Here is a 16,445-nt window from a genome sequence, read left to right as displayed (position 1 = left end):
GAGTCTTTGGGGGTGTGCTAGCCGCAAGGGCGACGCGATTAGATTTGATTTGGAAAACATGCATCGGGGTTGGGAGTAAAATTGCATCCGCAGTGCCAGTTAGGAGACTGTTGAAATCATGCAACCGAGAAACTACGGGACCCAGGTTAAAGCTTTTAGCAGCGTGAGCAAAGGGAACTCGTGGGTTGGGGCTGCGGGAGTAGGCTGGGCAGACCATGGCGGGGGATGGGACGGGAGGATTCTGGACGTGAGCCCGAGGTTCGAAGGGTGACGAGTCCTGAGCAGTGATCTGAGAGAAAAAGCACTGGATTTGCGACTCTTTTGGTGCTTAACACACTATAGGGCAGTGATGGCGAACCTATGACACTCATTTTTTTTGGTTGATTTTTCTTTGTTAAATGGCATTTTAAATATATACAATAAATATCAAAAATATAAGCCTTTGTTTTACTATGGTTGCAAAGATCAAAAAATTTCTATATGTGACACGGCACCAGGGTTAAGTTAGGGTTTTTCAAAATGCTGACACGCCGAGCTCAAAAGGTTCGCCATCACTGATACAGGGCCTGGTATGTATTGTTGGCTTTCCTGTTTGAGGAAAATGCATGTTTATCCCGATCTGACCGCGTAATCTTTTATCAATGAGATGGCCCCAACTCCGTGTTCCTATACTCTGGCAGCCGTGGGATATAGGTGGGAGCCATATTTGTGGAATTGAAATCGAACATTGTGTTTACCCCTCTTTAATGCTTGAGGTGTGATAAAATTGCAGGCTTGACCAAAAACATTAGACATCAGCGCGTGAGACGGAAATCCTACTTTTTAAAAATTCCCCAATTTTTTTTGTGTGTGTAATTTCTGCCTTAATATTTTATCTTCTGAGCAGCTGACATGTTAGTTGTGAGAATGACTCAGCGTCGTAACAGCCAAGGTGCTAATTCTCCTTTTCAGAGCGAACTCCCTTAAGGGGTTGGTAGCATAGGAGGGGTTATTGTACAGACCTTGACAGAACGGAAACGGAGGATTTGAGGCTGATGGGCACTCGGCTTCTTCAAAGATGGTGAGGATGTGCTAATACGCGTGTAAAAATAGATGACTTGGGACTGTGCCTTTCAACAGGGATACACTTTTCAGCATGTCACACACTTTGGGAGTGTCCGTAAAGTGCTAGGTGACATCCAAAATTTTCTCCTGCCTTCCGTTGTCCCCACCCCGCCTTTTCCTCGCCCCTCTTATCTGTGTACTAGCGAATCCTGTCCAATACACTTTCTTTTTTAAAAATATATTTTTATTGATTTCAGAGAGGAAGGGAGAGGGAGAGAGAGAGAAACATCAATGATGAGAGAGAATCATGGATCGGCTGCCTCCTGGACGCTCCCTACTGGGGATCGAGCCCACAACCCAGGCATGTGCCCTGACCAGAATTGAACCGGGGACCCTTCAGTCTGCAGGCCGATGCTCTATCCACTGAGCCACACCAGCCAGGGCCCGATATACCTGCGACATACACTCCCATGTGCTTCCCTCCCATGTTTCTAGTCAGGCTCCAGTGTCACCGTATGTGCTCCTCACCGTGGTCTTCATGCTTCCGTTCTTGATTTCCATGTCACTTTCCTGAACCCTTCTCTGTCTGCGTAGCAGCTAGAGTCATCTTTTAAAAATGTACCTCCCGTTCTGCTTAAAGCAGCGGTTCTCAACCTGTGGGTTGCGACCCCTTTGGGGGGTCGAACGACCCTTTCACAGGGGTCATCTAAGGCCATCGGAAAACACATATATAATTACATATTGTTTTTGTGATTCATCACTATGCTTTAATTATGTTCAATTTGTAACCATGAAATTGGGGGTCACCACAACATGAGGAACTGTATCAAAGGGTCGCGGCATTAGGAATGTTGAGAACCACTGGCTTAAAGCCTTCGAGTGGCTTCCCAATGCATTTGGGGTAAAGAACGTAACCTCTCCCTCCTATGGCTCAGGTAGGACCTCCTCAGAGAGCCTCCCTGGTGGAAAGAGGAATGAGGACTGTGGGAGGGAGGGTGATTCATTCTGGCTTTGGAGACCCCAGAAAGACTTCGCAGAGAAATGGTATTGGACCCAGGTCTCGATACGTAGGGTTGCATTCGACGGAATCAGGTACTGAACGGGTACGTAAAGAGTGTCTGCTGTGGGCTAGGCACTGCCATTGTCATGCTGCTTTGACAGGTAGCGATTAATGAGTGACGGCTTTGAAAGGAAGTTGCTATTTTCAAAGACTTGGCTTTATTGCAGCCTCAATAAATAGCATAGACCAGAATAGCCAAGCCATCCTTAAGGAGCTTGAATACCAGGACGCCTTTCATTCACTAGTACCTGGGAGAAGAGAATTTGGCAGCCGTCCTCTGCCGTCATATATACCTGTTCAGGAAATTTGACTATATTCAGGAACGAGTTACTTGACAGAGTCAAAGAATTCTAATGCTGTGTTACGGTCTTTATATTTTTAAAAAAGCAGCTCTGCCCTAGCCGGTTTGGCTCAGTGGATAGAGCGTCGGCCTGCAGACTCAAGGGTCCCAGGTTCGATTCCAGTCAAGGGCACATGCCTGAGTTGTGGGCTCGGTCCCCAGTAGGGGGCATGCAGGAGGCAGCCGATCAATGCTTCTCTTTCATCATTGATGTTTCTCTCTCTCTCTCTCTCTCCCTCTCCCTTCCTCTCTGAAATCAATAAAAATATATTTTTAAAAAATACGGAGAATTGTATAGAAAGCTAGTTATGACATTTACAGTATATTACTATAATACAGTATGTTGCCTTTATTTTGAGGTATCTTAAGTTCTAAAATACCTCCTTTCATTAGGTTATGGGGATCCCTCCCCAGTCCCCAATTTCCTATCTGGCAAGTAGGCCAAAATACAGTATTGTCAACCTTCTATAAGGATTCATCCGATCTGTATTGGAGGTTTCCGAGTTCGTGAGATCCAAAATAGGGTGCCTCACTGGCTTATTTGGTGCCCACCTGTAATAGGAGTTGGTCTCTGGAGTGGTTTTCTCCACACATCAACAGCCCATTCTCCTGTTTTCCACACCAGCTGGGTGACCAGTTCAGTTGCGACACTGTCTGGAGTTATCCCAGACCCCACAGGCTCATGGCTCAGTCCAACAAGACTGTCCCCATTTCAGATGCTTGCTGCCAGTGGGGGTATGGAGGCTACCCACTGCTGACTACAGAGTCAGGTTTGATAATTCAGGAGAAGGACTCCCAGAACTTAGGAAAGTACTTTGCTTGTTATTGCTGGTTTAATATAAAGGACTAGAGGCCCGGTGCACGGATTCGTGCACCAATAGGGTCCCTCAGCCTGGCCTGCGCCCTCTTGCAATCCAGGACTCCTCGGGGGATGTTGGAGAGCCGGTTTCAGCCCAATCCCCGCAGGCCCGGCCGAGGGACCCCACCGGTGCACGAATGCATGCACCGGGCCTCCAGTATGCATATAAGATCTTTGGTTAATCTCTTTCCGCCTTTCCCCCTTCCCTTTGACATTCATCAGTCTGTTCCATGTTTCCATGTCTGTGCATTGAGCATCTGCCCCCTGGTGGTCAGTGCACGTCATAGCTACCGGTTAAACAGTCGCTTAGGCTTTTATATAGAGAGATGCAACTCCGGAACAGCCAGATGGAAGAGATGCATAGGGCAAAGGATGGGGTGGGTGCAGAGGTTCCATGCCCACCCTGGGCATGCTACCCACCCAGCACCGCCACGCGAGCTTGTTTGGGTGTGTTTATGGAGGTTTCGTTACATAGGCATGATTGTGAACTCGATTTCTGACCCTTCTTACCCTCCCCAGAGTGGGGGGGGAGGGGGAGTGGGACTGAAAATTGCAACCCTCTGATCATGGCTCAGTATTTCTGAAAACAGCTCCCTTCCTCCAGCCTACAAGTCAGCTCATTAGCATGCCAGAGGCTCCCTTCCTGGTCAGGAGATGCCAAGGGTTTTAGGAGCTCTGTGCCAGGGACCGGGACAAAGACCAAAGGTTTTTTTTATATACCACAGAATGTCTGTCTCCAGCCAGGAAAGGTCCTCAGATGTTGTGGAAAGGAATGGGAGGACTTGATTCGAATTTGTCTCTAAGAACCCCCGTGGGCCGGGCCGGTCCCTTCCTGGCCCGCCCGGCTTTGATGTGGGTTCTCCGAGTGCCAGATGTCCCCCAGGACTCCGGAGTTATCTGGGCCGGACCCATCCCTTCGCACCTTCCACATCCTCTCCTGTCTGTTCCTCCTTTTCCCAGAGCCCCTCAGCTCTTACCCACAGCTCAGTTCTTCTTCTCGTTAACCCTGGCTCCTCCCTCCCGCTGCTCCTTGGCTTCGCTTAGCGTTAGATTTGTATCCTTAACCTCTCATGTTGAACATTTCATTTTCAATAGAAAATGAATCAACGAACTTTTTGTTGTTGTTGTTGCATTTTTGGCCTTTTGCTGGCCACTTGGATATGTTCGTTTGCAGAGGTCTTTGTTTCAGTGGTTGTAGCTTTTCCAGGGAAGTTGAAGTGACCAGACAGTGGATGGTTGATGAAGTGGTTTGTATCATAAGCGCCAATTAAAAGCTGTTCGATGAACCGTGTACTTCAATCTTTGGAATGTCTCCAGATACCCACTGTAGAGGAAGAAGTGGGGACATTCTGCTTTTGGGTTTTTTGATTTTTTTTTTTTAAAACCTTTTGTCTTCTTTTTTTGAGCATGAAACAACCTAATTTACAAAAAATAGGGGTTCAGTGTGGCTTAACGTGTGTGACCCCCACTGGGACTGTCTTGAGGAGACCGTATTTCTTGAACCATGGGAATCATATTGTATGTCCCCAAATAGTAATTTTTGCAAGCTGGGAAATAGTGTTACTTTGTTAATTTTCAGATTTGCTTCTTGGATTGCGCACGTTGCTTTACCTTGGTTCATGTGGTCTTGCGATAGGGTTATGTAAATGTTGTCACTGAAGTGTTTCTCTTGTGAGTGAGGGCTGACAGGTGCTCTTGAATCACAGCTTAAAAAATAAATTCAAGGTCGCCGTAACCGGTTTGGCTCAGTGGATAGAGCATCGGCCTGTGGACTCAAGGGTCCCAGGTTCGATTCCGGCCAAGGGCATGTACCTTGGTTGCGGGCACATCCCCAGTAGGGAGTGTGCAGGAGGCAGCTGATCGATGTTTCGCTCTCATCGATGTTTCTAACTCTATCCCTCTCCCTTCCTCTCTGTAAAAAAAATCAATATAAAATATATTAAAATAATAATAATTCAAGCTCTAGTCATCGGCTTATTTTTATTCCCAGAACTTTTTACCCCCAAAATTTCAGTGCAGCCCAGCCGGTGTGGTTCAGTGGTTGAGCGTAGGCCCATGAACCAGTTTGATTCAGGTCATGTGTCGAGGTTGTGGGCTTGATCCCAAGTGGGGGGCATGTAGGAGGCAGCCGATCAATGATTCTTTCTCATCACTGATGTTTCTATCTCTATCTCCCTCTCCCTTCCTCTCTATAAAATCAAAACTCAATTACAGTTATGTTTAAAAATTTTCAGGGCAGCATACAGTTTTAGACTATCCGTGGATTTATTTCAGTGTTCGTGCTGCACAGATATTGTTACAAATTTTTGTAAAATTTCTCGAGTGGAAAAATATAAACAATTGGTACCCATTGTTCTGAAGCAGTGCTATTGCTCAGTGCTGCGGCCTCTTAGGTCTCCATGATCCTCTGTCATCAGATTGCCTGGCAAGTTGAGTGAAACACACACATACAGTGTTGAGAGATGGGGCAGACGTGGGGGTGAGAGAAGAGGTCGCGAAAGTGACTTTTTGCTCCTGAGGTCATTGGGGAGGCACCCACATAGTTGACTTTCTTAAGTCTTTGAGGCTAAAGTGGGCTGAATGAGCAAAGCTTTTCGTTAAAGATGGGGTTGGGTGAGTTACTTGGGGGCTTCCGCATCAGTTATGGCTTAAACATCAGCTAAGTCTTCTATAGTATGTGGGGCGCTTGGGTTAAAGCATAGAGTTACTGTACCTGTTTTTTTCTGTTGTTCACTTTCATATTTGATTTAAAAAACAAAAACGAAATAAAGTAAAATTCTAATCAGCCATTTCCCCCCAGGGTGGCATTAGAGGATTTTTGAAAGATGAAACTAGTCCTTAATGTGAAATTCAGATCATCTCCCCTCATTTTATTTATTCATGTATCTCGGTCTCACTTGGTAACAGATAATTGAGATGAAGCTGAGATTTAAAGACTATTTTGGGATTGTCCTGTTTTCGTATTTATCTGTGGTTAGAATTAAAATCTAAAGGATCCTTGGAAAGCATCTCATTTTACTTTTTCATTTTTTAAATGAAGAAATTTGAAACATAGGGTGTTCTGACCAAGGGGTGTCAGAGAGTGAGTCACATTACCATCATTGATTATTGGTGACCACTCCATATCTTAAGGGGCTGATAGAGCTTCTCAGAATTTGCTATATAGACCATGAAGCAAGCCTGATGACCAACAGGTTTTCAGTACAGAGGGATTCACAAACAGGTCACCGATATTATAAACATACTAGAGGCCTGGTGCATGAAATTCATGCACTTGGTGGGGGGGCCTCAGCCCGGACTGCACCCTCTCACAGTTGGACATCCTTAGCGCTGCCACAGAAGCGGGAGAGGCTCCCACCACCACTGCTGCCCTAGCCAGCCATGAGCCTGGCTTCTGGCTGAGCGGCGCTCCCCCTGTGGGAGCACACTGACCACCAGGGGACAACTCCTGCATTGAGCATCTACCCCCTGGTGGTCAATGTGTGTCATAGCGACCGGTCACTCTGCTGTTCTGTCGATTTGCATATTAGCCTTTTACTATATAGGATATATGATTAAACAAATAATGGGTAATTAATACTTAGAGTGGTGTTCAGTTTAATGAGTGTGTCGATACTCAGATTTAGAAGAAAACATTTTTGTGTTACTTGTGTGTTCGTGGATCCTGATCCCCTCCTCGTGTCCCTCATTACCCTTTACTTTTTAACCCACCAGACTGTACCCACAAGGGCAGGAAGCTTTCGTCTTGTTCACTGTTGTTTCTGGCACCCAGTACAGCACTGATTGTTGAGTGACTGCTGAGTCGGCTGACTCTGATTTATATGGCTGTGTGGGCAGCTGAGCATATTTTAAATGTCTCATGTTTGCTTTTTTTTTTTTGCTTTTTCCTTTTCTGCTTGTTCTCACAGTGAACAGAGTATCTGTCAGGCAAGAGCTGCTGTGATGGTTTATGATGATGCCAACAAGAAGTGGGTTCCAGCTGGTGGCTCGACTGGGTTTAGCAGAGTCCACATCTATCACCACACCGGCAACAACACCTTCAGAGTGGTGGGCAGGAAGATTCAGGACCATCAGGTACGGGTCTGATTCAGTTCTAAAAGCCGTCCTGTGTTACGGAAGGACTTGCTGTTTCACTAAAATAAAGCAGGGGTTTGAAACCGTAGTCAAAATAGTCCCCATGGGGAAAGCCTAGGTCGTCCTGAAGAACAGCCCTAAAAGTATCTCAATGTCGGCCCACAAAGGAAATGCATATCTCTATTATAAAAGGCCTGTGGCCGTAACGCCGTAACGACCAAAGACTGGCACGGGTGGGCGGGGCTGCGTGATTTCACGCGCTGGGCTTCTAGTTTAAAAATAATTCTAAAGACGTCTGCACAAGTCAGGCAATTTCCAAATGAAAACATTATTGAGATTTTTTTTATCCATAAGAGAAATAAGCTATCCGGTGACTTTATAGTTTTTGACAAATAGAGTGTTTTTAAAATGTTTGGAAATTTAAATACGCTTCTAAATAATTCGTGACACTGATATGAAAGCGTTATGAAGATTAGAAAATGTTTAGAAAGAAAGTGCTTAGACCTGAGTGACGAGATTATATATAGAAACCTGTGGGACATCTAAGCTGTCCTTAGATGGGCAACTCTTAATGACATATAATGAGCTTAAGAAGGAAGCAGAAGGAAATACTAAAAATAAATAGAACTTGTTAACACAAAAGCTGCCCTACTGAACAGAAAAATTGGCAGAATCTAGCAGAAAAAAAAAGTTATATTAGGATTGGAAAAGAGATGTAGCTATAGATATCTTACGAAAATAAGTTACTGTAAGTTATTTTGAATAGCTTTATGCCAGGAAGTGGGCCATTTTGTAGGAAAATATTACTGACCAAAACTGGCAGAAAAGTAGAAAAGTTTAATAGATCTGCAATCATAAAATATATCAATAGTTAATAATTTACCTAAAATGTTATAAAAAATCCTCAGTAAGATATTAGCAGACCAAATTCAGCAGTAATGTAAGGATAGTTTAACATTTGATAATAATGTAACATACCGGGAGAACACCTATTAGAAACGAGATTCAGGAAAAGCATATGATAAAATTAAAACCCGAAGGTAATAATTCTCAGCACGTTTGGCATAAAAATGAATTTTCTTAAGCTGATGAGGATGACTAACGTAAACATACAGCAAACATCTCACGGGACAATACAGTTTTAGGATTTCCACTAAAGTCAGGAATAAGTTGAGGATTTCAACTTTCATCGATTTCATTCATTTAGCATTGCAAAGGAGGTAACCTGGTGATATAAAGATGAAGAAATCGAAGCTAGAAGGAGTGTAAAGGAAGTAGTAGAGCTGATTTTATTCACTGATGATATAATTCTCTACATAAAAAATCTCGAGTATCTACAGAGATAAAATATTACAGCTAATAAGACTGTTCAGCAAGGTTGCCCCTTTTATTAAGATACAAGATCAGTATATAAAAGAAAATAAAATTTTATAAAAATATTTAAAGTAACATAATGATGTGTACCTATGAATATATCTAATAAAAATTGGTTTTCTTTCATTCCAGGGTACCTTTGTTACATTTTTCAATGGTTAGCAGCCTTTCCTAAAGTAGAAACATGTTATTATAATTTATTAAACAATACCTAAACTTCCTGTAGTAAGATCCATTTAAAAAGAAATCACTCATCATTTATTTGTAGAATGGAGCGTGTACAAATTATATACACACTAGAGGCCCGGTGCACGAATTTGTGCATGGGTGGTGTCCCTTGCCCTGGCCGGTGATGGGGCAATTGGGGCTGCAGAGGGAGGGACCATGGGAGGTTGGCTATGGGAACGCACTGACCACCAGGGGCAGCTCCTGTGTTGAGCGAGCGTCTGCCCCCTAGTGGTCAGTCCGCGTCCTAGCGACCAGTCAACCGGTTGTTTGGTCGTTCGGTTGCTTAGGCTTTTATATATATAGATATATTAAAATATTCCATTTTTCTACATTTATTCAGTGGTTGTTATGTTCTAGGCACTGTGATTAGGTTTCACAAGCGTGATAAGGTTCCCAAGCTTGAAAGAAAGATGCAGTAAAGAATGGGGAAAGACACATAATAAGTTATGATCTAAAAGAAAGAAGCATAGAAGTGAACCCAGCCTTGGACCTGTTCACTAGAGGCCTGTGTCAATTTTCAAAGAGGAAACTGAGAAACTAAGCAGATTTGGGGCCGAGTCATGGGGCCGGTAGAGCAAACATGGGAAGTCAGGCCCTGTGAATGAGGGAGGGTGTGTGGGTAGTCTCGCAGGCCATGGTTTGGGACCCAGAAGTCCCTCCCATATGTTGGGAAGAAGAAGTTAGACTGGCCCTCATAGCACAGCCTCAATCATTTCAGTTACTTTTGGATTAAAGGTGACTTAAGACTGTTAGTTTCCCTAGCTGTTTGCCAGAAGCCAATGTACATTTTTCCTGGGGGAAAAAATATATAACATCATCGTAGGCATCAACATTTCCTTAAAATTGTCCATATGCAATGTCTGGCACTCAATCAGAATACCCAGGCATACGAGGAGACAGGGGAAAGAAACAGCAATAGGACAGACCCCAGGGAATCCAGTTAATGGAACTATCAGGAAGTGACTTTAAAATAACTATGCTTAATACATTCAAGGAAATATAAGACAGGTTGAGAATTTCAGCAGAGAACTGGATACTTGAAAAAAGAACAAAATGGAAATTTAAGGCCTGGGATGAGGGGGACGGGGGGCGGGGGGGCAGGGAGGAGTGCAGGGGTGGGTTAGAAGGAGTCCAGGGGGAACGAAGGGGACATGTGATACTTTCAACAATAAAGATTTTTTTAAAAAAGAATCGAAACATAAAATAACTGCTGTTAACAACTCAGAGATGGTTTTGTTTTGTTTTGTTTTGTTTTTACAACCAATTAGAAATAGCTAAAAAGAATTAGTAAACTGAAATAGAGGTAAGAAAAAAAAATTCAGACTGAAGCTAAGATAATCAGAGAGAAATAGGTAATACACAAAGCGCTTAGGGGAGACATAAGGGAATACAGTGAGAAAAGTGCAGAGTGTGTGTAATCACAGTCCCAGAGGAGAGGGGAGACTGGGGCAGAAAAATAACTGAAGAGAGAGTAAACAAGAATTTTCAAAAGGGATGAAATCAGCACCAAGAAAACCCTGTAGAAACCCATTGTGTTGAAATCACTGTAAACTAAATACAAGGTGAAACCCTTGAACAGTCCTTGAAAATCAGATACTGTTAAAGTAGCAACAATAAGCTGTCAGCTGACTTCTCAATAGAATCAAGAGCTGGGTGGCCGTGAACTTCAAATGACTGTAGGGAAGTGAGTGACCACGTAACATTCCGTACCTAATACAAATATTCTTCAAAAAATGAAGGTGAAATAAAGATATTTTCTGGCAGACAAAAATGGAGAGGCTTCCTCGCCAGATCTACATGGGAAGACATTCGTCAAGATCAAAAATGGTCCCAACAGAAGCTTGAAGAGGGCAGAGGACTAAAAAGCCTAAGTGTTGATCTTAGTCGATCATTGACTGTATAAAACTAAAAATAGTGCTTTATGGGGTTTAAAATATATGGAGAATGAAAATCCTATATAATAAAAGGCTAGTATGCAAATCGACCGAATGGCAGAACGACTGGTTGCTATGATGCGCCCTGACCACCAGGGGGCAGACGCTCAACGCAGGAGCTGTCCCCTGGTGGTCAGTGTGCACCCACAGGGCGAACGCCACTCAGCCAGAAGCTTGGCTCATGGCTGGCGAGTGCAGTGGTGGCGGCGGGAGTGCTAAGGATGAATGAAGTGATACCTTTTCAATCAGGACTTGTTGACTTTGTCGATTTTGCCATTTATTTGCTTGACTTTATAAAGAATTACTGTCTTTTAGGTGGTGATAAATTGTGCCATTCCCAAAGGGTTGAAGTACAATCAAGCTACACAGACCTTCCACCAATGGCGAGACGCTAGACAGGTGTATGGTCTCAACTTTGGCAGCAAAGAAGATGCCAATGTTTTTGCAAGTGCCATGATGCATGCCTTAGAAGTGTTGAATTCACAGGAAACAGGTAAGGAGCCTGCGGTTGGCTGGTTTTCTTGAACTGAAGTGCTATCTATCAGTTAAAACAGACCTTTTCTGACCAACCTTTAAATCATCTATGTATGTGAAGTTATTCTTGAATTTCTGTTACTCTTTGCAGAGATGTGAACTTTTCATTGGCTGATGTGAATATGGGTTCTGGAAGGATAGTCCTATGAGATTGGTTCATTAGTCATTTTTAAATGTTTTCATTGGACGCTACCTAGTTCTGTTCCTCCTGCTGTAGAACCTCAGCTTTCCTTGCAAGGACAGGAGGCCCAGAGAATATGCAGTAGATCAAAATGATGCACGTTAATCTTTATCTCAGATTTTAGGAAAACACACGTGGTTTCTGAAGCATGTTTTTTAAGCCGCTCCTGAGGCCTTGAACCTCAAGTAGGACTAGGTCTCCTGCATCCTGGTCACTAAACGTTTGATTCTAAAAGTTGTTTCACAGTTTTAGGAGTGCCCTCAGGTGGTTTTAGCTGTGAACTGCATCTCCCCTGACTGCATGGTGGTTAGATAGCTATGTAGAAATAATTAACTTAAACACACACACACACACACACACACACACACACACAAAACAACTCTAGGATTTAATACTGTATATGTGTCAGAGATGAGCTCTATTTTTGTTTAAAGAACAGGAAAAGAAATACACCAATGTATTTGTTGAAATAATTAACTTACACACACACACACACACACACACACACAAACCCTCTAGGATTTAATACTGTATATGTGTCAGAGATGAGCTCTATTTTTGTTTAAAGAACAGAAAACGAAATTCACCAGTGTATTTGTTCTCTTTGGGGAGATAGCTTTATGATCAGCAAACAAATGCTATACATAGAACAATACGAATGTGATTACTCTTGCCTGCACTGTGTATTTCATAGTGACTCATATGACATAAATAGTCTACGAACCAAATTTATGCATTTTAAAGGAATGACTTCAATAGTCAGATTAAGATGTGATATTTTGTTGAAAAGGTAGAGAATTTTGAAACCCAATACAGACACATGAAATTTGACTTATTCCTTCCCTCATTGTAAGAAGGATCGAAACTTCTAGCCCACTTGTTAGTTTATTTCCAATGTGAATTTCGGTGCAAGAAGACATTTTTGGAATCTTGCTGGAAGTCACGTATTAATGCCTATAGATGATTTATTTTAGATCTCCTTTGAGGAAATTAATATCTCTATAAATAAGTTGTACACAGCTCTCATGTTACCTATTTTGAGAAAAGAAATGACTGGAACTTCTCCTGGTTTGTCTGTAAGTTGAGAAAATAGCATAGAAAAGTCTGCATGTGTGCAGTCTTGCGTGTAGATGATCGGAAGTCACCGTACTTACCTTGCAGGCATCAATATTGTATCAGCCTTGTGTTGTAGAATTGCTTTTCTGTCGCCATAGTTTTATCAAAGGAAAGAAACTAGAATTGTGGTTCTTAATATCTTAACTGCATAGTAAAATAACTAAAGGATGAAAGTTTAGGCAGTGTACGTATGACAATCATATTGGCTTCCCCATGTTTGGAACAAGCTAGCATTTTAATTTCTAAACCTTCAAAAAGAGTATTTATTACTACTAAACGTTGCTAATTTAAAGTAGTTAAAATTGTTGTTTAGTCATCAGGTTTGGATTTTTTTTTTTTTTGAACCAAATGGGAAGGATTGTTTTTATCAGTATGTAGTAATACAGTTTGCTTTCAAAATGCAAGCGCTAATTAATGTTTTTTTCCTTCTGCTCTTGATATTTTGAAATTAATGAGTCTTCACGGGGAGAGACTCAATTACATTCTCTGTAATTTCCGCATTATAGAGCGTTTGGCAAATGGGAAAATCACCCATCATGTTACTGGCTACACAAGCATTTTGAAAAGGCAAAAAATGTACTAGGTTCTTCTTAGATTATTTTGAGCCGCTGTTCTCTGCTCTGTCACCACCTCAACCTGTAATACTGTGAGCTGAGGAAAGAGAGAAGAAAAGGTAGAAGAAGCTGGTCCATCCTGTTATCTCCTTTCATCATGGCACAAGTCATTGGCAAAGAGGCTTTTGGATTCATAGCTTTTTCATCAGAGAAAACAAAGCATATAGTGGGTGTTTGTCATACTCTGATCTCTTTAGGAAATGACGTTTCATAAATTACTGTAGTTAAACACTCATTTCTGATTTTTTTAAAAAAAATATTTGTATTGATTTCAGTGAGGAAGGGAGAGGGAGAGAGAGAGAAACATCAATGATGAGAGAGAATCATTGATCGGCTGCCTCTTCCAAGCCCCCTGCAGGGGATCGAGCCCACAGCCCTGGCATGGGCCCTTGACCGGAATCGAACCCGGGACCCTTCAGTCTGCAGGCTGACCCTCTATCCACTGAGCCAAACGAGCTGGGGCTAATTTCTGATTTTTGATCCCATTAATTGGTTTGGAGGTGGAGGCATGGGAGGAGATAGATGCGAAGAATCAGAAATGTCCGTGGGAAAGGACTTAACTTTTTTCTGTAAATCTCCGTAAAAGTAGGATAGGTCTGTTCCCTACCCCAGGTTTATTTTGCAGGCCCCCTCCCATCCACCTAAACAAACATACCAGTCCTGTCGCCTCTCATCTTGACCATCTTTCCCTTCCACAGCTGCTTGCTCTGGGTTCGCAGCCAGTTCCTTGCTAACGCCACCCATTGTCTTTCTGCCAAAACCAAGTTGAAAAAGGTTAACCTCCGTGCCTACTCCCTAAACAAATACTAGACCCAGTAAGTCCGTGATCAGAAGCAAAAGAAACATTTATGCATCACGGTAAAGCGACTACAGATATGAGTCGTTCCTGCTTCTTAATGTTTTACCACTTTCTAAAACCATTTTTTTTTTCATAGTGAATGCTTCTGTTTATTGTTTTATTGGGTGTTAATGTCCATATCACCCCCTGAATGTTGGTTAGTCTTTCTTAGTGATGTTCAGACTTTTTTTTAAAGTCACGGACACTTTTGTTCAAATAATGTTTTCAGAAGTTCGGTGCATAAACAGACAAAAACAAAAAGGGGGAGCTTCTCTAGTTAATGTGGGGGGTTGGGAGTCCATGGCCGCTGAGGCACCTGTGTGGTCCCCAGAGCAGGATTTGATCGCCACTAACCTATCTTTTTTTACCAAAACCAATAATTACGCAGTTCTCTCTTCCTCGCTCCCTTGCTCCCTAAATCCTCTAAATCCGCAAACACATTCTTTAAATTAATAAAAAAAAGTAGCTTCCTTTGGGGCTCGTCACGCTGACCTTTGCATGGTGTTCTATACGTGTTTACTATGTCTGTTTCTCAGGAAAGGGGTGGGTGGCAGGCATGCTTTCCTTGACTTTTGTTTTTTTAACGTGGTGTGCAATTATTTAATATACGGGAAAGTACAGGAGGTACTCAATGCAATGAGTTATATTTGGGATTTAAGAAACAAAAATCACATGTTGTACCCTTTTTTTTTTTTTTAAAGAGTTGAAGTCGTGTTCTTTCTTTTATACCAAATGCTACAGTTTATCTGTTTCTGTTGCCTAACGGGGAGATGGGCTAGATTTTAAACAAGTGCGTTCAAAACGCTGTATTCAGACTGATATTTGGGATTTCTATATTATTTAGCAAGTACATGTATAGCAGTTTCGCAGATAACAGTTATGGGTTATATAGAATATAAAGTCAGTCCTTGCGATGGTTGGTAGAGGTCAGTTTGCACAATGTTCCATTTTGGAAAAGGTGGAAGTCATTTGAAAATAGGAAATGATTTTTTTTTAATTCATTTTTTAAAAGAAAAATCATGCCTAGCCAGTACGATTATTCTGCTGTGTTCTACTCAACTAAGCTTAAGCATACCTTTGTAAGAAGGACATCTTAATATTTTGCCCGTGGTAACACTGCTTCTGCTAGATTTTTTAAAAAAACCCTACAAATCTACCGAAAATGAGAACATACTCACAGATATCCGCGTGTTCGAAATTTTCTTTAGGTTTTATAAATACACATAAATACGGAGATTCCACTATGTTGGTAGTGACACTTCTGTTTTCCAGAGTGCCATGAGTCATGAGAGCCGTATGAAGGTTATAGCACAAAAACCATCACACATGTTTTGAGCATAGATACCGCCCGTGGTGCTGGGAGTCATACTGACATGCTACGGCCTACTCCCTCCCTTCCAGGATTTCACAGTTGGGCCGGAGCAACATTAGACTACGTTTTGTGAGATGCTGGGAAGGGGGCAGCGAGGCTTTTGGAACTGAAGAAAGTGAGAGGGTTAAGGAGATCTCAGAAGATGAGATGATGCTTGAGTTGCGTCTTGAAGAATGAGTAGGCCCCCAGAACATTCTGGGTAGGCTTGGCGGCCTGAGAGCGAGGAGCAGCTGGCAAGCAGCAGATGGACTGTGTAGGGTGTGGGCATGAGAAAATGGATGGGCGGGCGGGGGGGCGGGGACCCTAAGAGGCAAGGCTGGAAAGTTTGGGAAGGACCTTGTGTTCTTGCTGAGGAGCGCGCGTGTTACGTGGTCGGTGGGACCGTCATGTGATGTGATTCATCCGGCTGGTGCTTCAGACCGGATGTAACGGGTTGGTATGTGGTTATGAGCACGGTGATCTCGGTGAGAAAGATGAGGCCTGAAGTGACGCTGTCCGAAGAGGAGAGGAACAAAGAGAAGAGGGCATGACAGCCTTTGATTTAGTGCCTCTCTGCCTGCCCAGCCAGAGTTCTGCGCCTTCGACCTGTGTTCACCTTTAGTCATGAAAGCAGATTGAGGCAGGAATGACCTGTTTCCGGGTCCCCGCTGTGTGTGTGCCAGATCCTGATTGGGCACCTAGATGACTGATCATCTTTAATACAAGGTTGGTGGTGTTGTCTTTGTCTTAGAGATGTGATTCGGGGCTTACGGAAGGACCGGGCTTGCCCCAAGGCCCACCGCTGGACAGGGGCATAACTGGCATTTGTGCCCAGGTTTGGTTTTACCGTTCATCCTCTCTCCATATTTCAGTGAGATGGAATGGACAGGCCAGGAAG

General features: G+C 43.0%; 1 protein-coding gene across 1 annotated transcript in view; it reads left to right on the top strand.

Annotated features, from left to right (window-relative positions):
- The window catches only part of ENAH (ENAH, actin regulator), a 92,359-nt gene that overhangs the window by 30,079 nt on the left and 45,835 nt on the right, over positions 1 to 16,445 (top strand). Inside the window, exons 2-3 of the mRNA XM_006106430.3 lie at positions 7,212 to 7,377; positions 11,229 to 11,406. Coding sequence (XP_006106492.1) covers positions 7,212 to 7,377; positions 11,229 to 11,406 — 344 coding nt within the window. The remainder of the gene's footprint in view (positions 1 to 7,211; positions 7,378 to 11,228; positions 11,407 to 16,445) is intronic.

The sequence above is a fragment of the Myotis lucifugus genome, unplaced genomic scaffold (genome assembly GCF_000147115.1).
Source record: "Myotis lucifugus unplaced genomic scaffold, Myoluc2.0 scaffold_825, whole genome shotgun sequence".
In the NCBI taxonomy this organism is placed as follows: domain Eukaryota; kingdom Metazoa; phylum Chordata; class Mammalia; order Chiroptera; family Vespertilionidae; genus Myotis; species Myotis lucifugus.
The sequence above is the reverse complement of the archived record's forward strand: the minus strand, read 5'-3'. Positions and strand labels throughout refer to the sequence as shown.